At 41.8% G+C, this 23,003-nt stretch overlaps 1 protein-coding gene across 1 annotated transcript; it reads right to left on the reverse strand.

Moving 5' to 3' along the window:
* Window positions 1–6,025: 6,025 nt before the first annotated feature.
* LOC111979365 (presenilin-associated rhomboid-like protein A, mitochondrial) lies at window positions 6,026–20,018 on the reverse strand. The gene is made up of 10 exons (XM_024009858.1): window positions 19,903–20,018; window positions 16,761–16,989; window positions 14,769–14,873; window positions 11,844–11,976; window positions 11,159–11,254; window positions 10,698–10,847; window positions 10,515–10,585; window positions 10,127–10,228; window positions 9,703–9,800; window positions 6,026–8,989 (listed from the first exon to the last, which is right to left on the reverse strand). The coding sequence occupies exons 1-10, from the start codon at window positions 19,980–19,982 to the stop codon at window positions 8,812–8,814; spliced, it is 1,242 nt and encodes a 413-aa protein (XP_023865626.1). The 5' UTR covers window positions 19,983–20,018; the 3' UTR covers window positions 6,026–8,811.
* Between the last annotated feature and the right edge of the window lie 2,985 nt (window positions 20,019–23,003).

Consider the following 23,003-nt stretch of genomic DNA (forward strand, 5'->3'; position numbering starts at 1 on the left):
ATTCAAGTTGAAAAATAAATGCTGCGCTCATGGAATGGCATGCTTTGAGCACTACTGAAAAGTGGTATTTACATGTGAAAAATGAATATCATATGCTGCATTTTCTATAGGCCTATTGTTTTCCTTTTTTTTGGTGACACTTTGATAATATGCCGCTGTTTAAAAGGCAAATCCACAGATGAAACAATAACAAAACGGTCGCCAGGACTCTGTTTTGGTAAATTGCTGAGGGATGTGCCTGGAGAAATGTCTGACCATCCATGATATCAAAATTGTTTTACCATGTTATGAGGCTTTACAATGTTTACAAACATTGGAGTAAAACAAGCTTATATTATGGGTTTTGATGGGGTGTGACAGTTGAACTAAGCTCATGAGGCATTTATAAGTTATATTCTTCAAGAATCAATGGATATATATATAATTTATAAGTCTAAAAATTGATGTAGCAACTACAGACTGCCCCTTTAAATCCATCAAAAGTGTGTGAGTTTGAGCATGTGTACATTTAGGCCTATGGATTTTTTTTAAATCAGCATAATATTATCCTGACCAACTTGCCCTCCAAATACACCTCTGCTGTTTTCAATCAGGATCTCAGCAATCACTGCCTCATTGACTGCATCCGTTATGGGTCCACTGTCAAGCGCTCCCTTAAACACTTCTGCGAGCAGGCCTTTCAAATCGACCTAGCCCGGGTATCCTGGAAGGATATTGACCTCATTTTGGAAGGATATTGACCTCATCTTGTCAGCAGAGGATGTCTGGTTGTTCTTTAAAAGTAATTTCCTCACCATCTTAAATAAGCATGTCCCTTTCAAAAAAATGTAGAACAAAGAACAGAGAGAGCCCTTGGTTCACTCCAGACCTGACTGCCCTCGACCAGCACAAAAACATCCTGTGGCGTACTGCACTAGCATCGGATAGTCCCCGCGATATGCAACTTTTCAGGAAAGTCAGGAACCAATACACACAGTTTGTTAGGAAAGCAAAAGCTAGCTTTTTCAAACAGAAATTTGCATCCTGTAGCTCTAACTCCAAAAAGTTCTGGGACACTGTAAAGTCCATGGAGAATAAGAGCACATCCTCTCAGCTGCCCAAGGCACTGAGGCTAGGTAACACGGTCACCATCAATAAATCCACGATAATCGAGAATTTCAATAAGCATTTCTCTACGGCTGGCCATGCTTACTCCTGGCTACCCCAACCCCGGCCAACAGCTCCGCACCCCCCGCAGCTACTTGCCCAAGCCTCCCCAGCTTCTCCGTCACCCAAATCCAGATTGCAGATGTTCTGAAAGAGCTGCAAAACCTGGACCCGTACAAATCAGCTGGGCGATAAAATCTGGACCCTCTCTTTCTAAAATGATCCACCGCCATTGTTGCCCTATTACTAGTCTGTTCAACCTCCCTTTTGTATCGTCTGAAATTCCTAAAGATTGGAAAGCTGCCGCGGTCATCCCCCTCTTCAAAGGGGGTGACACTCTAGACCCAAACTGTTACAGACCTACATCCTGCCCTGCCTTTCTAAAGTCTTCGAAAGCCAAGTTAACAAACAGATCACTGACCATTTCGAATCCCAAGGTAGCGTCTACGCTGTGTAATCCGGATTCCGAGCTGGTCACGGGTGCACCTCAGCCATGCTCAAGGTACTAAACAATATCATAATTGCCATTGATAAAAGACAGTACTGTGCAGCCGTCTTCATCGACCTGGTCAGTCACCGTATTCTTATCAGCAGACTCAACAGCCTTGGTTTCTCAAATGACTGCCTCGCCTGGTTCACCAACTACTTCTCAGATAGAGTTCAGTGTGTCAAATCGGAGGGCCTGTTGTCCGGACCTRTGGCAGTCTCTATGGGGGTACCACAGGGTTCAATTCTCGGGCCGACTCTTTTCTCTGTATATATCAATGATGTCGCTCTTGCTGCGGGTGATTCCTTGATCCACCTCTACGCAGACGACACCCTTCTGTATACATCTGGCCCTTCTTTGGACACTGTGTCAACAAACCTGCAAATGAGCTTCAATGCCATACAACACTCCCTCCGTGGCCTCCTACTGCTCTTAAACGCTAGTAAAACTAAACGCATGCTCTTCAAACAATCGCTGCCCGCACCGGACCGCATCACTATTCTGGACGGTTCTGACTTAGAATATGTGGACAACTGAAAATACCTAGGTGTCTGGCTAGACTGTAAACTCTCCTTCCAGACTCATATTAAGCATCTCCAATCCAAAATTAAATCTAGAATCGGCTTCCTATTTCGCAACAAAGCCTCCTTCACTCACGCTGCCAAACATACCCTCGTAAAACTGACTATCCTACCGATCCTCGACTTCATTTTACAAAATAGCCTCCAACACTACTCAGCAAACTGGATTCAGTCTATCACAGTGCCATCCGTTTTGTCACCAAAGCCCCATATACTACCCACCACTGCGACCTGTATGCTCTCGTCGGCTGGCCCTCGCTACATATTCATCGCCAGACCCACTGGCTCCAGGTCATCTATAAAAGTCTTTGTTAGGTAAAGCTCCGCCTTATCTCAGCTCACTGGTCACCATAACAACACCCACCCGTAGCACGCGCTCCAGCAGGTATATCTCACTGGTCATCCCCAAAGCCAACACCTCTTTGGCCGCCTTTCCTTCTAGTTCTCTGCTGCCAATGACTGGAACGAATTGCAAAAATCGCTGAAGTTGGAGACTTATATCTCCCTCACTAACTTTAAGCATCAGCTATCTGAGCAGTTTACCGATCACTGCAGCTGTACATAGCCCACCCAATCTACCTAACTCATCCCCATATTGTTTTTATTTGCTCTTTTGCTCACCAGTATTTCTACTTGAACATCTATCACTCCAATGTTAATTTGCTAAATTGTAATTACTTCGCTACTATGCCCTATTTATTGCCTTACCTCCTTACTTAATTTGCACACACTGTTTACAGATTTTTCTATTGTGCTATTGACTGTACATTTGTTTGTCCCATGTGTAACTCTGTTTTTGTCGCACTGCTTTGCTTTATCTTGGCACGGCCGCAGTTGTACATGAGAACTTGTTCTCAACTGGCCTACCTGGTTAAATAAAGGTGAAATATATATATAATTTTTTTATTAATTAGATTGAGCAATAAAAGCCCCACTTTTATTCCATAGGCTGGGATCCGCACTATGCAGCTGTTGCAAGAGCGCATATTTCACTGGCTGTCCACTGGTTTCAAAAACAATGATTGATAGGCAGTTTAAACTTCTTGAATTCAACCATTATTGGGTTCAAATACACATTTAGATTTGTGAACAGCCATCCACAACAACCACAATCCGTAAGGCGCAAATAGCTAAATGAGAGCAGCAGTGCGATTCACATCAATGCGCCATGTAGATATCAATAATAAGTGATATCCATATCGCCGTTGACTACACCACTGCTGTCATCCTTACCTCTAAGCGTTTATTCAAGTTGGATAATCTTTGAATGCCGACAGCAGTTGCACCATTGTAAGACATACTGTAGCCTACAAAAGCCTATTCCTGCTCTTTTCCCACAATCCATCAAACAACTCTGACTTGTGATCAGACTCGCTCAGGTGGAACAAACTTAAACTTGTGCCTTTTTTTCAATGCCATTGAGAAAACAGAAGTGTCAATGATAATTTTTTCTAAATATAAAAAGTAATCCGTAATCTGATTACAATATTTTTGCTGGTATAGTAACAAATTACAGTTACTGTTTTTTTGTTGTAATCCCTTACATGTAACCTGTTACTCCCCAACTCTGCAGACAAGTTATATTTGCATGATTTAGCATAATTAATTCATCATTACCCTTTTGCTTCATTCATGTGACGACCAATACTGGTTTCATAACATGTGATCTCTTCTCTCTAAACTGAGACATCTTTCGTTCTCAAAACAATGTCTGGGCGTACTGCTAAATTGCAGCTACTGATAGTGAGGATTGTTCAGTCAGTCACTTGCACAAACATAGAAATTGGTAAATAGAAAAGCACAAGTATAACATTTCCATCACAGGTTCTACCTGGGATCTCTTCTCTCTAAACTGAGACATCTTTCGTTCTCAAAACAATGTCTGGGCGTACTGCTAAATTGCAGCTACTGATAGTGAGGATTGTTCAGTCAGTCACTTGCACAAACATAGAAATTGGTAAATAGAAAAGCACAAGTATAACATTTCCATCACAGGTTCTACCTGGAACCAAAAAGGGTTCTCCTATGGGGACAGCCAAAGAACCCTTTTGTAGTGTAAGTAGATCCAATTGAAATAGCACCGCTTCTAACAATATACGTTTCTGAAGCAAATCAAATTCTATTTTAAAACTCATTTTTTTCCAGGTGTGAAAGCCTTTTGTCCTGATAGCAGACACCTCCCGTGGTGAGTCATGTCAAGTTATTCCCATTTCTCTCACGCTCATTCTCCCTGTCGCTCACACGTTTGAAGTTGCAAAGAGGAAGAGATTAAACACATTTCTGACAAGTTTGTTGCAGGAATTATATGACAGACGCACCACTTTCAAAAATATCTATTTTACACATACTTACATCTTTGCATTTACCTTTCTTTTTTTTAACGACTGTCAAGTTGTCATCAAATGGGGGAACCTCTGTCCGGGACAATGTACTCAGAACTATGGAACGGTGTGTTTATAAAAAGTCAGGACTGTGGAACGGTGTGTTTATAAAAAGTCAGGACTGTGGAACGGTGTGTTTATAAAAAGTCAGGACTGTGGAACGGTGTGTTTATAAAAAGTCAGGACTATGGAACGGTGTGTTTATAAAAAGTTGTTTGAATATTACATGTAATATAGGATTAAGCAAAACTTTACCATTAAAAAAATTATCATTATCCAACTACCGTCTAATTTTGATATCCTCTTAAAATGTTTCAGATTGATGACCAATGAATTATTGTCCCACTTCAACATGAAGGGACCGAGGAGACATGTCTTTTTTACCATTTGGGTGTGCTCCATGGTAAGTAAATGTGAGCAATTCAGACATAGACGATCAGACATTTTCAGTAGATTTTAATTGTTAAAAGACATTTTACTGCGCGTTACTGTTCTGTCGTGTGCTGCATTCCCACATTATGCCAGTCGTTCATTTATTATTTTCTTCTCTTTTTATGTTTATAGTAAGAAAAGCCAGAAAACTCAGGAGGTTGATGTGTTGCGGGACCTCTGGAAAGTCCTAAAATATGCCTCCTGGTGGAGGAGTAAAACTATGTACATGAGCAAGTTGCCACAAACGTCTTTAACTAGTACCATGGAAATATTCATAGCCAGCTGAGTCCAAAGTTTCTTCAGGAATCTCCTTTTCTAGTTGTTTTCTTTTAAAATCTCAAATTGATAAAGGTTGTAATGCACCAATTCTCTTCACTTCAGATCTGACCGATCACACAACTCTTCAGGAGGGCCACTATGCTCCAGATCTGACCCATCACACGACTCTTCAGTAGGGCCACTATGCTCCAGATCTGACCCATCACACGACTCTTCAGTAGGGCCACTACTCTCCAGATCTGACCCATCACGCGACTCTTCAGGAGGGCCACTACGCTCCAGATCTGACCCATCACACGACTCTTCAGTAGGGCCACTACTCTCCAGATCTGACCCATCACGCGACTCTTCAGGAGGGCCACTACGCCCCAGATCTGACCCATCACACAACTCTTCAAGAGGGCCACTACGCTCCAGATCGACTTCTGTGCTCGGAGGTCCTTGATGAGGACCTACCCAATCACACCACTCTTATATTAATCATTCATAAAATTAAACACAATGGGTCTTTATATACTCTGTGTCCCTGTCTGTGCACAAAAAATGGTGACGTAGATTTGTTTTTGCTATTGCTTGATCTATTTTAAATGTAAGAATATGTTGCAGATTTAAACTTTAATTGTTGACTATGGAAACACAGAAATGTAATGAACACTTTTCAATTTCCAACTTTATTCTCTGCAATATTTTTTTTTACAGTAGGTAATAAGCTGTAATCATTACCAGGTTATGATGGTATTAACTATGACCAGTAGGCTACATAATATAGTGGTCACAATTATGACCAACTGGTCGTATTTTGGTCAGACAAATACGTAAAACAACAACATCCTTTTCCAACTAGAATGAGCAGTCATACTGACGTCTTTTCAACCAGGTTTTGCCCACTGGGCAGGTGTTAAAAAACACATATCAGACCGAGAACCTAATGTTTAATTCTTAAGTAGTTCTTTGTGAGTTTTAGTTTATAAAACCATCTCTTGGTAGAAGCAACAGTTACGGTTAAAAACAGCTTGATTGCCATAGCAACATCTTTAATTGAGATGTTCTCATTCTCCTTAATTGCCGGCTTCAAGACGTTCCGGAAAGAGTAACTGTATAGGATACTGGACAACAGTTCTTGGGGGTCTCAAACTAAAAAAGCGGTTTGCGATTTTATTCATACTGGTGATCCTGTGTTTGAGTTGTGTGGTAGCAATATCAACAGTCTGATCTCTGGTATATCTTGGCATACATCATTCAAGACGAAGTTTAAATTGTGTGCAGCGTAATGGACATATAATGTAAAATGTCTCGGAAGCTCGGGGGAGTCTCAAGTTGGACTTAATATACCTTGATTGCAGCCCATTTCTGTAATCTATTAGCCAGACAAAACCTGCTGAGTTCACTAAATTGTGGCAAAATGTATCCAAGGATTTGTCCTCATTGTTAGGCTATTTGATGTGTAATTTGTATAAATACTGTATATAGCTATAGATAGCTAGGCTACACTGCATAATGGAACAGCGTAAGCTGGTGTGTTGAGGGTGTGCTGACTATTATTTGGCATTAGACTGGTTTTACACACAACTTTCTATCCAAGCTGGGAGACAGCATGAGGACGGCTCATGTCATGCAGGTTCAGGTGAGCTATACAGGACAGTTGTATTTTTTTAATCAATTGGTTGCCGATTAGTATTCTGTTGTACCGAAAATGTATTTGATCAATCTGCAATGTTGGAATTTCTAACTTTAATTACAGAACAAGTAATTACATTATTGCCGCCGGCCAGCAGTCTAAATCATGGCAGCCTTGCAACACCCTGTATAGCTTAGTGAAATGTTAGGCTTAACATGAGAAAATGACAACCAAATAGGCCTAATAAACAAATCCATTAGCTGAAGCAAAGCTATAGGCTACATGCTCGGGCACCACAGAAAGCCTATCATCAATTCGATCAGCCTGGTCTCAGAGAATTTCGTATTATTCTGTACGTAAATCTAAGGACACTCCATTTAGTCTGGTTACATAAGACAGATGGTTACTTGGCGTATAACGCGAATGTCTACCAACCCAAAGGTTGCAAGTTCAAATGTCATTACGGAGCTCTTTAGCATTTTAGCAACTTTAACTACTTGCTACGTTAGCTAACCATTCCCCCAACCCTTTAAACTAACTCCTAAACGTAACCCTAACCCCTAGCCTAGCTAATGTTAGCCACCTAGCTAGAATTCATAACATAACACGTATTGCAAAATTTTAACATTGTGCGCTCTGCATATTAGTAACATATTATACTAAATGGAGTGTCTCGGATTTACATACAGAACAATACAAAATGCTCTGAGACCAGGTTGATTCGATCGGCCGCTGCATAGACACGTCGCAATTTCAGCACCACGGACAGCAATCTGTAGTCTATACTTTGTGAATGGCTGTCTGGCTGACGCATTCGATTTTTATTTTAGGGAGGAGAGGGGGACAAACTCCGACCTTCGAGGGGTCCAGAGACACTGCCTTGCGCCAGCAAAACTACCTCTACTGCATGCAGAGATATAAACATGATATCCATGAGTTCATCTTGACTCTGGGGAAGTAGATAAAGAGCGTAATTGCCAAAATCCTGAAGTATCCCTTTAAACCCAAATGTACTACCCCAGTGAAGATGAAGGTGACCTTTTTAATAATAGAGTACCATGAAATGAGTACAGCAGTGTTGAGGACATTTTTGGCGTTTTTGTTATGTACCTTTTTTTGTAAGACTCAGGATTTACAAAATGTTTTACCAAGATATAAGCACCTCAACCTTTCAGAAACCTCTGGCAACGCCGGCACATCTACAAACTACAAGGAAGTTGAAGTTCTTATGAGGAAGTTTGTTGTTTTAGTCCAGGACGGTCATTCTCCGTTAACCACTTCCTTACAAACAGGAAGCAGTCTCTGTATCAACCATAGACATACAATATCTCTATGGTAACATCTCACATCTTCATAGAAACTACCCCATAATGATAAAGCCGCCAACATTTGTACTAGATTACAGCCACTTATCAAACCAAATTAATCATCCCTTAGGACTTAGTTACAATAGAGTGCTGTCTGAAATGCAAATATCACAAATATGTCCACTCTCCCTGATTTAGATTGGTTGAGTTCCCCTGCTCAGACGTTGCATGCCGGCGAGCTCCAGATTGCTATAACATATGATGTGGTTGGCTGATACTTAAAATACCTATCCAGACGTTGTAAGATACGGCATGCGTCAGCAACGCCTGGACAGAGGAACGCGCCAATTAGAAGAACAGAGGTTTGGGGTGCTGGGTCCCGCCCTCCACAGCTGTCAGCTGGATATCACCAGGCATTCGTACCAAAAAAAGGCTTCTTGAGGTAGAAGATTCCCCCTAACCACAGATTTAGGATCAGATACCCCCTACAGCCAATCCTAACCAATTGGGGGGTGTGAAGAATATCTGACACCTGATCAGTGGTTATGGGCCAACTTCCCAGAGTGGCATGTTGGGGGTCCTACACAGGACCAGGTCTGCCCCCGTCGCCGCCCGACCCCCCAGGCCTGCCCCCGTCGCCGCCCGAACCACCAGATCTGCCCCGTCCACCAGGGGCCTGAGATCTCATGCTGTGCCATGCCTTGACCAGTGGCTCCCTCTTCCTCCACATCAGCTTGTGGCCGTATGCTACATACCACCTGCAGGAAAGACAGTATGGATTATAGTCATTCATCAATATTATTTAAAATATAATAATAGCAGATGCTTTTAGTCAAAGCGACTTACAGTCACGCGTGCATGCGTTTTACGTATGGGTGGCCCTGGGAATCGAACCCATAATCTTGACGTTGCAAGTTCCAACTGAGCCATACAGGACAACTATATTACTTACTACTAAACTAAAATAGGATCACTATTTTATTTTTATTAATTACTATTATAAATGTATTATATTCAGTGAAATTCAGTCTAATTAAGATGGCTTTAAATGAACACAAAACAACTAGGCTAATCATGGATGATAATATGGAGATATCATGAATGAGGTGTCCGGTGTCATAGGGGAATTATGAGGTGTCCGGTGTCATAGGGGAATTATGGTATGAGGCTCTATCTAATTTGACCAGATCTACATCCTAAAAGGTCCAGAAATCACTGTCTTAATAGTCTTTGAATGTGCAACTATTTGTGGAAATTGTTGTCGTAATTGAAAAAGGATACAAAATGTATGTAATTTCAGTCAAACAGAAGTCACATTTTCCCCATCTCTCACTTGTGGATATGAATCACCTCACTAATATTGGCTTGGGGATACGGCTATGCATGGTACGTGAAATCAGTTGCTTTACAGATATGCCATTTGGGCTCTGGTGAGTCCAGTCGCCCATTTCTGCAGTGATCAAATACTCACACTCCGAAGAGGGCTCCTCCAAGGTGAGCCGCATGATCAAACAGCCTCCATCCCATAATGAGACCCGCTGCATCCATGGCAACGATCGCTTTCAAGGCCTAAAAAAAGAGCAATGCGCGCGCGGTAAGACTCTGCCTCCCACAACCATACAGATGACACACCACATCCGTTTATACACACCACATACGTTTATACACACCACATACGTTTATACACACCATTGAATTTACAATGAATAGACGTGTTGAGTGCAGATGAACTATGTTATATACATTGTTTTCACATACCCCCCCGCCAGTCTTTCATTCACAGACACTTTTATTGCTCTCCTGTTTCCCTCAGTGAAGATGAATGGAATTTTGTTACCGCTGCTTTGCTTGAGGTGTTCATACACCCCTGCCACAAACACAAACACATCACTCACGTTGCCTGCAGTGAAGCTGACCATGGGCAGGAAGATGATACCCAGTTTGGCCTCGGGCATCTTGGTGCAGACCGCTGCCAGGACCGTCATGATGGCCCCTGACTGGAAGTCAAAATCACAGGAAGTGACGTCAGAGCCCGGATCAGGAAGTGACATCAGAGCCAGGACCGACCACAGTAATAAACAGAGGGAGACGTGAGTAATGTTGATTATCACTAAACTACCAACTCCCATTTCGTCATGCCATAATCATAACAACGTAATGTGTGTATGTTTCCTGGTTTAAAAAAATCACGGTACGATATTCTTTGGTCCTACAGTAATGAACAAGTGCACAGTATTGTATAGTAAAGTGTACTACAAAAGGGGGACATGTGAGGACTCTTACCGCCCCAAGAGAGGGATGCAGGCGTCCCGTACTGGTCTTACACACGTAGCTCACCATAGTGGAGATCACACCTGACAATGAAGAGAGATGAGGGTCAACAGCGGTCTCTGAAAATAACCTAACATATACACTCAAACACACGCAAATTAACAGACATCACACACACACTATGTAGGCTTGTACCAGCAGAGAGGTAGACAGCGAGGAACTGCTCCTTCCCCAGGAGAGAGACGATGCTGGAGGAGAAGGTCCACAGGACGTACATGTTGGCCGCCATGTGGATTATAGAGTAATGGCTGAAGGTGGAGAGGAGCATGGGAAGGCACCGCGTCTCTAGGAGGAAGGGAGAAGCGCGTCAGTCTTATCATTGAGCAAAATTAAAAATGGAGGCTAACAGTATTTATTTTTTTTAACAGATCTGCTCTTTCTCTCCAGGAAAATGTATCCCCTTATGTGTGTTGATAATACAGGCTTTCAGACTGAAGTCCAGGATAACTATAGGGAGGAGGGAGTGTGACTATTAAAACAAATCAATGTAGAGTTGGGAGGGATTTCTAAATCGACGAAAAATAACAACATTATTCAGCTGCATTGAAATGACTTAACCACAACGGACCACCACCACACACAGAGACAGTACTTACTGGAGGCTGGGTTGGCAGTAAAGTACTTGACCATGGATCGTTGCATGGAGGGTATTCGCCAACAGCAGAGCACCACAGCATTGACCGCTATGATCCCTATCACAGAGAGACGATGGGAACAAAAAGGTTAGAGGATATTAAGAAGGTAGCTASGAGAGAACGGGCCACATCTGGACAGAGAGAACACTTATGGATATAGGCTAGTGCAGACGGCATAATGCACAGGGTCATGTTTGGTAGGCACCAAATGTAAGAAAACAATGTCAAACGTTTACTATCTGAACACGTCCAATAAGAAACGCTCATTATCATTTTTCGATCTACGCTGTGTCCTAATGAACACTACCTTAATTCCATGGCATGATGCAACTAAATTTCAACTCATGCTTTGAACATTTATGCCTTTGCTGGTCCTAAGGCAGCCTCTCTATCTTGTTGACCGTAATACCCTCTCAATTCAGGGGTAAGCAACAGCCGCCACAGTGTGTGCAAGGTTTTGCTCCATCCCTGCTCTAACACACTACAAATCAACTAGTCATGGCCTTTAAAATTTAAACCATAGACCACTTTAAATTAGGCGTGTTAGAGCTGGGCTGGAACGACATGTAAAGCACACACTGTGGTCCTCCTGGGTCGTAGTCGCCCGTTCCTCCCCGTTATCCATCACCCTTTCGGGGATCCTTACCAGTGGCCATCTGCTGACCCTCAGTCAGGCTGCTCCAGAAATCYTCCACAAAGGACATGAGCAGGATGACCTGTTTCTGGAAGTCTGTTAGCTGGTTCCACCAGTTGTGCCAGTATGTCATGTCTTGCGATGCCTAGGATCCAAAATACAAGAGGAGACACACATTTGTCATTTTCAGGGTTTGGACAGACAGTGGCAAGTCAAAGTCAAGGACTTTCAAATACTTTTTCAAGCACTAATATTTATTTTCAAGGACCATTCATTTGTAATAGTTCATATTATGCAATTGTTTCTAGACGCAACAGATGGCAGTATATCACCACAAAWAAAACGTACTATTCATCACTACCTAACAAGTTCTACTCAATAACAGTGGTGGAAAAAGTACCCAAGTGTCATACTTGAGTAAAAGTAAAGATACCTTAACCTAAAATGACTCAAGTAAAAGTGAGAGTCACCCAGTAAAATACTACTTGAGTAAAAGTCTAAAAGTATTTGGTTTTACATATATTTATTTATCAAAAATGTATTTGCTAAAATATACTTAAGTATGAAAAATAAAAGTATAAATCATTTCAAATTCCTTATTATGCTAATCAGACTGCACAATTMTKTTTTTATTTACAGATAACCAGGGGCACAATCCAACACTCAGACATAATTTACAAATGAAGTGTGTGTTTAGTGAGTCATCCAGATCAGAGGCAGTAGGGATGACCAAGGATGTTCTCTTGATAAGTGTGTGAATTGGACCATTTTCCTGTCCTGCTAAGCATTCAAAATGTAGCTAGTACTTCTGGGCGTCAGGGAAAATGTATGGAGTAAAAAGTACATTATTTTCTTAAGGAATGTAGTGAAGTAAAAGTTGTCCGAAATATAAATAGTAAAGTACAGATAGTCCGAAAAACGATTTAAGTAGTACTTTAAAGTATTTTTACACCACTGCTCAATAATACGTGTTTCACTACATACATGAGTGGTAAGTCAGGACTGATGTCGACTGATTTCCTCATATGAACTGTAACCCAGTAAAATCTTTGAAATTGTTGCATTTATATTTTTGTTCAGTYTACATATTAAACTGTCTTTTCATTTAAATAGTCTTAAKATTTCACTCAATTTTAGGTCCCACAGGCTGTCCCAACACATAATGACATGAGAGTGAATTCTGACAGTATAAAAATTATCTTAGTTGACTCTGGAATGTTGTGTTCTATACCCATTTGAAGAGAAACAAGTTATTAATGTGTTTGATAAGATTAAAGATTATCTCAGGGGACCCTATTTAAATTTTAGGGGGCTCCACATGGGTCCTGGCCCCCTAGTTTGGGAACCACTGTACTACTAACCTCTCTCCCTGCTTGCTTCAATGCTTCCTCTCTCTGTGTATCTCCTTTGCCTCCTTCATTGCAGCCTGACTCACCACTGTCTGTCTCACTACTCTCTATAAAGAAAAGGTATTTTGTTATGAGAACTTATAGTAGCCCATCTTTTGATTATAGCCATCTTAATTTCAGTCAACTGCTCCTGCTAAAGTCAGGCTCCGTTCACCGTTAGCTTCCAACTTCATCCTTCTAGCCAGCTAGTTATAGCTAGAGCCCTTGAGCTAGCTAGACATCTGACTGAAATATCAGCAACTATTTACCAGTTGTAGCGGGGGGGGTTGTTTGAAGGATGTCTGTTGAGACGGCAGGAGTCGAGGGATGTTAAAATAATTCCCACCGTCAGCGGRGTCTCTCTGCTACTTGCCCACTGTAGGTCTGGGCTGAGGTAGTTCATTTCACCTCTTGGCCTATGTTTCCCTTTGGACAGAGTGGAGAATGAAAGCGCTGCTCAAAAAAGGACAATCCGGAGGGAGCAGGCGAACATAACGAGAATACATGAATCACTCGTGAATCATTCATGATTCCACTTGTTCGTAGAGGTAGGGGATGCACATAGAACTCAGATCAAGAATCCTTCTGAGCGATGATCAACACTGGGAAAGCAATAATAAGTGGATAAACGATAATGAACAAAAGGAAAGGTGAATAAACAACGTTCACCCTCCAGCTACATCCCTGGTTGGTTCTGGCAAAACCCATTCATAAAAATCAATATCCTGCCAGGCAGGTTTGAATCTATGGGGCCTCCCGAGTGGCACAGTGGTCTAAGGCACTGCTTTGAATGATTCATGTATTCTCGTTATGTTCYCCTGCTCCCTCCGGATTGTCCTTTTTTTGAGCAGCGCTTTCATTCTCCAGGGTTTGGTCGGCAGGGATGTTCTTGTCCCATCGCACACGAGCGACTCCTGTGGCAGGCCAGGCGCAATGCACGCTGACATGGTCACCGGGTGTATGGTGTTTCCTCCGACACATTGGTGCGGCTGGCTTCTGGGTTAAACGAGCAGTGTGTCAAGAAGCAGTTCGGCCTGGCTGGGTCGTGTTTCAGAGGACGCATAGCTCTCGACCTTCGACCTCTCCCGAGTTGCAGCGATGGGACAAGACTATAACTTGGGGAGAAATAGGGTCAAAAGTTMTTTTTTTTAAAGACAAGAAAAAAAAAGATTGGATTCTACATTTGCCCGGCATTCTAGCTATCGATGTGACGTTTTGGCAGCACCTAATCAGTCKGTTCTGTACCTGCCTGGTTGAGTGGAAGTGTGGGTTAATGAGTTGCCTGGCAACCCAACCAGAGTGCGAAACACGTGAGGAAATAAAACTCAGTAGTCTGCCTGGAGATTAATTAGCAAAACCACTAAATTGTTCTAATATTAACATATTTGACCATTTTCTGTTCTCCTCTTTAATTCAAGTACTTTTCAAGTACCAACTTGAGAAAATGTAAGATTTGAGGTATTTAAGTTCCAAATTCAAGCACCTTAAGCATCTTGTACAAAACCCTGCATTTTGTCACACATATAATACATCTCCATCACACTCTTACCTTTCCGCTTTTCTCCTGCTCAGCCTCGTCCTTGGCCGTCTTCACTCGTGACTTCAAGGACTCGTATTGCAAGATGGCGGCCGCACCAAAGGAGCACCCTGTAAACTAACATGGAGTCAGACAAGCTTACCTTCCTTTTTCTTGGACTGCCCACCGTGCAGCTTTGTTCACTGGATGAACATGTACTTGTAAGTTAAAGACATTGAGRTGCATGTTATACAGCTGAAGTCGGAAGTTTACATACACCTTAGCCACATACACTTCACAATTCCAGACATTTAATCCTAGTAAAAATTCTCTGTTTTAGGTCAGTTAGGATCACCACTTTATTTTAAGAATGTGAAATGTCAGAATAATAGTAGAGAGAATGATTTATTTCAGCTTTTATTTCTTTCATCACATTCCCAGTGGGTCAGAAGTTTACATACACTCAATTAGTATTTGGTAGCATTGCCTTTAAATTGTTTAACTTGGGTCAAACATTTTGGGTAGCCTTCCACAAGCTTCCCACAAGAAGTTGGGTGAATTTTAGCCCATTCCTCCTTACAGAGCTGGTGTAACTGAGTCAGGTTTGTAGGCCTCCTTGCTCACACACACGCCTTTTCAGTTCTGACCACAAATATTCTATAGGATTGAGTCAGGGCTTTGTGATGGCCACTCCAATACCTTGACTTTGTTGTCCTTGAGCCATTTTGCCACAACTTTGGAATTATGCTTGGGGTCATTTGCTATTTGGAAGACCCATTTGCGACCAAGCTTTAACTTCCTGACTGATGTCTTGAGATGTTGCTTCAATATATCCACATCATTTTCTTTCCTCATGATACCATCTATTTTGTGAAGTGCACCAGTCCCTCCTGCACAAAGCACCCTCACAACATGATGCTGCACTACCCCGTGCTTCACGGTTGGGATGGTGTTATTCGGCTTGCAAGCCTCCCCTTTTTCCTCCAAACATAACGTGGTCATTATGGCCAAACAGTTCTATTTTTGTTTCATCAGACCAGAGGACATTTCTCCAAAAAAGTACGATCTTTGTCCCCATGTGCAGTTGCAAACCGTATCTGGCTTTTTAATGGCGATTTTGGAGCAGCGGCTTCTTCCTTGCTGAGTGGCCTTTCAGTTATGTCGATATAGGACTCGTTTTACTGTGGATATAGATACTTTTGTACCTGTTTCCTCCAGCAACTTCACAAGGTCCTTTGCTGTGGTTCTGGGATTGATTTGCTCTTTTCGCACCAAAGTACATTCATCTCTAGGAGACAGAACGCGTCTCCTTCCTGAGCTGTATGACAGCTGCGTGGTCCCATGGTGTTTATACTTGCGTAATATTGTTTGTACAGATGAACGTGATACCTTCAGGCGTTTGGAAATTGCTCCCAAGGATGAACCAGACTTTTGGAGGTCTACAATTGTTTTTCTGAGGTCTTCGCTGATTTCTTTTGATTTTCCCATGATGTCAAGCAAAGAGGCACTATGTTTGAAGGTAGGCCTTGAAATACATCCACAGGTACACCTCCAATTGACTCAAATTATGTCAATTAGCCTATCAGAGGCTTCTAAAGCCATAACATCATTTTCTGGAATTTTCTAAGCTGTTTAAAGGCACAGTCAACTTAGTGTATGTAAACTTCTGACCCACTGGAATTGTGATACAGTGAAATAATCTGTCTGTAAACAATTGTTGGAAAAATTACTTGTGTCATGCACAAAGTAGGTGTCCTAACCAACTTGCCAAAACTATAGTTTGTTAACATTAATTTGTGGAGTGGTTTAAAAAACGAGTTTTAAATGACTCCAACCTAAGTGAAATGTAAACTTCCGACTTCAACTTTAAATGATTCGCTATGTTAAATATGAAATATTAATYTTATTATTAAATATGAATACTCAATGAATACATATGAATCAAATGCATGAAAACTATAGAACGGTGACTTCCCATATGACCATTTTTTGGGAATAAAAAAAGTCTGTCTTGCTAGAACCTACCCCTATTGTGAACATAAAGGGCTTGAACAGCTTCCCCGTACGCCTGGGGGCCGCGCCAGGGGGTGGGGGTCCTGTTTTAGGGTGCACCACTTTCCGAGACACCATCGCATCGGCAGCCTCAGAGGGGGGAGGGCCTGTTTCTTCTGGGATGCCCCGGTCCCTCTTCCATGTCTCTGGTTTCCTCGCTTCTTTCCGGAAACCACACCTCTGCTGGGGGTGGAGGMTGAACCTTTAGAAGGGTACACAGGAAGACAACTTGTTAACACACATTGGTTGGGAACAGATGATCCATAGATCTACAGATTATGCGGATGTGTGGATGTTTTCATTKATCTTTTCCTTGGTTTCATCCAGATGAGTAGGTCATTGGTCACAGCTCATCGAACGCTGACAAAATGGGTTTTGCAAGAATACTGTACCTCATTGTACCTCAGTCTCTACTGCTGATGCACCCTCTTGACCTTAACACTGGCCACGCCCCKCTGTTTGGTAAGTTCCTAGCAGCCACAATGCGGATGAACGTTAAGACCTAGAGAAATAGTAATGGCGTCTTTTTGTAGGCACTAACTCTGCCATGGTTCGTCGGACAAAGCCTATGGAGAAATGAATGTCGTTTTTGTAGGGTTTTTGGATAAACACTGAGAATAATGTTTGTGGTAAAARGAGTAACGWCTGTGGTACACACAGGCTTAGGAGATCTTATACGTTTTGTTCTATGACATCAGCTAATATTCAAACATCGTTTTAAGCTTTGTTTTTTACTATTGACAGTTACAGCTGATTTCGGGATTGTATATCGATTTGCTCACCTTAAATAATTATTCTGAGTTTTGTTTCAGTCTCTGAATTGTTTCATCAAAATTTCGACGCCATCTCCTGATATCAAGCCATAAAAACTACAATCCATCTCCGTCCGAGTTTGAGGTAGGGAAGAGTGGAAATGGTGGAAGCTGAAAGCACGTCGAGTACAGTTGGCGAGAAAGATGAGTGGACAACAGTGAAGTCCAAGAATGGAACAAAAATCAAGTGATCTGGAGACACTTATTGTGAAGAAGGTGGATTTTATAGCATTTATAGCCATAGTTATTAACTGTACTGCACAAGAMTCGAATAAACAACATATCTGCAGCCGATAAGCTTTTGGGCCTCCAAGACTTCACAGGCAGAAGRACTACAATTACACTGTCCGCCACCTACTGTACAGGTTGGTAATAAAGATCCCAAAAGGAAAAAATGCATCAATTCAAAATTCAATCAGCTTGCTTTTCTGTTTTAATCAGGTCCCTACACAGGCTCAGAAGGATCTTGTGATGGCGGGACATTTCCTGGCGACAGTAGTCAATGTAGTGAAAAAATGCAATAAAATAAGTCCTTCCAGTGCTTCTGCCTGTGAAGTCTTGGAGGCCCAAAAGCTTATCGGCTGCAGATATGTTGTTTATTCGACTCTTGTGCAGTACAGTTAATAACTATGGCTATAAAATTTWAAACGATGTTTGAATTAATCTGAAACCAGAATATGAATGGTGAATTCGCTTCCAAACACGGAAGCTGTGTTGGAATACCCATACTAACATACTGTATACTACATACTTAATGAGTATATACTACATACTATTAGTTCATTTTAGTATACCGTAAACAAAAAGTATGCTTTCAGTTGAGCGTACTAGCTCTTCGCKTGTCTACCGGAAGTTGARGCTGTTGCTATGCAACCTCTTGCTAGCTAGTTAGCATAACACAAGACTAGTTAGACATCTTACGACTTCGGGTGTGTTCGTAAATTCAGAGCGTTGTCAGGTTGTCAGTTTGTAAATTCAGAGCGTTGTCAGATTGCACTACGACTATACCATTTAGCTAAGCTAAGAATGACGGGAATAATCAAGTCAATAAAAGTTGGGTAGTTAGTATAGCCTATAGTTATAGCCTATAGTTAATATACTGGCAAGTTTGATGTATAYGTAGCCAACTAACGTTAGGTAGCTAGCTAACGTCCCGGTACATACTGCTGTAATGATATGCTATGTGGTTCGTAAGGACAGCGTAGCTAACAAATTGTCAGCCAACATAACGTGTAAGGTAACTTATTTGAAAAGTCATTACTTTATTACATTTCTTAACATTTGTCCTAATTAGTTAAAGCAATSATTTTTGTATCCGCTCTCGTTGGACTTCTGCTGCATATTTTCRGCCATTTTCTTCAAATCTGAAAATGATGTGAAGCCACGCCCATTTGCTGATTAATTTCATTATGGGCCTTAAACTATGGAAATAGTCTCCTCTGCGTATATACTTCATATTTTGGCGAATTTAGAATGACATCTGGGAACTTCTGGCATACTAACTATATCCATACTATGACAAATAAGCATACTATATACTAAATTCATGTCACAAATAGTATGGTTAGTGCGGTTTCGACATAGCTGGAGACTCCTTCTCCTCACCACTATTCCCTTGCGTCCTCTCTCCTTCTCAAAACCCATTGGAGGAGAAGGTCAGAGGGGTGGGATCTCTGGCTTTCTCATCCAATGGGTTTTGAGAAGGAGAGGACGCGAGGTGCATGCAATTGAGATCTTTCCCTAYCCTATGTTGCAGATATTTCTTTGCGGTTTACCATTAATTTATTCCTCAAAAATCGTGGATACATAATAACAGCGTTGTGACGGACTAGGCCTATTTTGCAAAGCAATAGCCAAACACAATACAGTGAAGTGTCGTTATGCTGACTAGATTTGAATGCGACTGTCATTGAGCTTGTTCAACTTTGCAGCCGACAGTGTAGGAGACTGCCGACCGACTGATCAACAAATCACCATGCATCATAAATAACTACTCATTATTATGTGTAGGTCAGTCAGTGARCATTTACCCATTATTCATCATGGATTTGATGCTCTCAAACACGGCCAGTGTCATTCTAAATAAATGAGACAACCGTACAGCTTTGATATTGAACAAATCTACAATTGTAGCAATAGTATTTAAACGCTTAACTACTGCAATTAATGCAGTAAAGTTGTCTAAAAATGACAGTCAGAAGATGGTTAGGTAACCAGCGCAACAACCAATGTCGTAACTTCGTCGTTGTTAGCAATAATGTTCCAACGTGAATATATCGCGCAACCGGGTCTCCATTGCTCACCTGCTACCTCTCGAAACTGTGGAGACAGAATTTATACATTCTGTTTTGGTCCATTTGACAAAATATCCTCTCCACGCCATGTTTATGACCCCAACCCAACGTCGCACAACCGTCACTGCCGGGTTGGGACAAAGATCTTATGGTTACCGAGATTACAGACACAGTCTGTAGCGGAGAAGGGTAGGTTATCTTACAATTCTAGAACATCTTCGTTCGGATTCAGTGCTGAGTAAGAAGGTCTATCTTGAACAGGGAGCTACACTTTACAGTATAATTCATTTTCTGCGTGTAGACATCAGACATGTGCAAATGTGAAATCTTTGTGCAATTCCCCCCAAAACATAGGAAAACAGAACTGAGAGTAGTAGACAGTCTAACCACCTCATGTTAGTAATATTTATCATATTTTACTGCCCCCTAGTGGAAAATGTTCTAACAACTGTGCACCATCTGGATGAGGACCAAAGAGATGTGAGAATATGGAAGTTGGTCGGCCGAGAGAGAGGTGGGGAGAGGGAGCAAGGGYAAATGTATAGGCTTTATTCATAGGACCACCAGGAGAGGAGTGTTGTCTCGACTGGGACGAGGTTAAGAGTATCGACCGCCCTGGGCTTGATTATTGGCACCTGGACAGACTCCACAAAGTTTTCACAAAGCTTGCCAATGATCCCAGAAATAGGTAGGCTAAAGAAGGTGGAATTTACCTCTAGAATAGCTGCACTGCAGTCTTTGAAAAGGGAACTGCCCCACACCATTGTGCCGCCCCACAACTTGCACGTCACATGCTTGGCTTGCTCAGAGCTTGCTACTGTAACTAACTGTACATTTCATCCTTTCACTCTGCTAACCTTTAATGTACCCCATTTAGTATTAGTTTGTTGTGGACAGGAAAGAGAATAGGGAGAGAACAAGAACAGGCAATTAAGAGGGGGAAAGACACAGGAAATAAAGACGAGAGGAGTTGATGTTGGAGGATTGTTGTGTTTGGAAACTAATCGGACAGATACAAAAGAGAAAGTGAGATACTTTAGGACAGAGAGACAGTGAGAGAGGAAAATGAAAAACAGAACGCGAGGGGTAAGAGAGAGATAGAGTCTAACTTTGCCAGAGAGTGTAAACCCCAAGGACACGCTGCCAAGTTAGATGATATTCTGCAGGTCTAGGTCTGAAGAGAGCAGAGGGGAAGAGAGGGAAGAGGAGAGATGGTGAGGGAAGAGGAGAGAAGTTACAGGGGAGGAGAAACGACAGAAAGAGTGGAGAAGTCAAGATGGAAAGGAGAAGAAGAAAAGAACAGAGGGGAGCTGCATAAATATTTGAGAGGCCCCAGAAGTAGACTTGGGTAAAAACTGTTGGTGGTTTAGGGTTGGCTGTTAAGCTCTATTAAGCATGCATGATTACATTAGTGCAGTGGTTCTCAAACCTCTCCTCAGGGACCTCCAGCCATTCCATGTATTTGATCTATTCTACAGCTATTCTGATTCAACTTGGCAACTAATTATCAAGCCCTTCAATAGGTGAATCAGTTGAGCTAGTCCAGAGCTACAACAAAATTGTGAAACATCCCCCGAGGAGAGGTTTGAGGACCACTGCATTAGTGTACCGCACAAGTCTGCTCAACCCTTCAGCACTGCAACAACAGACACACATGCACAATTGCACAGACACACTCTCTTTCACTCTCTCTCCCCCTGTGGTGGAAAAGTCTGTAGAGGACTCTGGGTTCCTCCCTGATCGATACAGTGCATTTTTCCCAGCAGTGGTCTGGTGTCTTCTTTCAGGTCCTCTTATCGATCTGCCATGAACAGACGCCAACCAGGGTCCTCTTCTGTCTGCATAAGGGCCGGCAATGGCATCAGTCATGTGACAGGAAGTGTCTTGTCTGGGTGTGTCTCTGTGGCTGCATTTAAACAGGTAACCCAATTCTATTCTTTTGCCCAACTATTGGCAAAATATCTGATTTGTCAAAAGGCCAATTAGTGGCTAAAGATCAAAAATAGGCTGCCTGTATAAACACAGCCTGTGTGTCTGGAATGGATGGATATAACTTGCCACCACTTCTATCTCGAGCTTCTTTCTCTCCCTCATATCCCAATAATCCCCAGGGTACAGGGGTACAGGGGGTACAGGGATACAGACGGTGGCCAGTTCGAAGGTCAGGGAGGGTATCAAATCAAATTTTATTTGTAACATGGCCAAATACTTTTATTTTTTAAATTTTTAAATTTCACCTTTATTTAACCAGGTAGGTTAGTTGAGAACAAGTTCTCATTTGCAACTGCGACCTGGCCAAGATAAAGCAAAGCAGTTCGACACATACAACAACACAGAGATACACATGGAATAAGCAAACATACAGTCAATAATACAGTAGAAATGTAAATGTAAATACAACAGGTAGACCTTTCCCTGAAATGCTGATTTAAGAGCCCTTAACCAACAATGCAGAGTTTTTAAAAAGTAAGTAAGAAAAATGTACTAAATAAACTAAAGGAAAAATAGTAACACAATAAAATAACAATAACAAGGCTACAGCATACACAAGGGTTACTGGTACCGAGTCAATGTGCAGGGGTATGGGTTAGTTGAGGTAATTGAGGTAATATGTACATGTAGGTAGGGGTAAAGTGACCATACATAGATAATAAACAGAGTGTAGCAGCGGTGTGTGTGTGTAGCATCAATATGCATGTGTGTGTTTTGTGTGTGTCCGTGTGTGTTTGTCTGTGTGCGTGTTGGAGTGTCAGTGTAGTATGAATGAGTGTGTGGGTAGAGTCCAGTGAGTGTACATCGAGCCTATGCAAGAGTGCAAAGAAATCATCATAAATAAGAGTAAAATAAGGGGGTCAATGTAAATACTCCTGATGGCCATTTGATTAACTGTTCAGCAAATCAAATCAAAGTTTATTTGTCACGTGAGCCGAATACAACAGGTGTAGACCTTACAGTGAAATGCTTACTTACAGGCTCTAACCAACAGTGCAATTTTTAAGTAAAAAAATAGGTTTTAGGTGAACAATAGGTAAGTAAAGAAACAAAAACAACAGTAAAAAGACAGTGAAAAATAACAGTAGCGAGGCTATATACAGTAGCGTGGCTATATA

The sequence above is a fragment of the Salvelinus sp. IW2-2015 genome, linkage group LG19 (assembly GCF_002910315.2).
Source record: "Salvelinus sp. IW2-2015 linkage group LG19, ASM291031v2, whole genome shotgun sequence".
Taxonomy (NCBI): Eukaryota; Metazoa; Chordata; class Actinopteri; order Salmoniformes; family Salmonidae; genus Salvelinus; species Salvelinus sp. IW2-2015.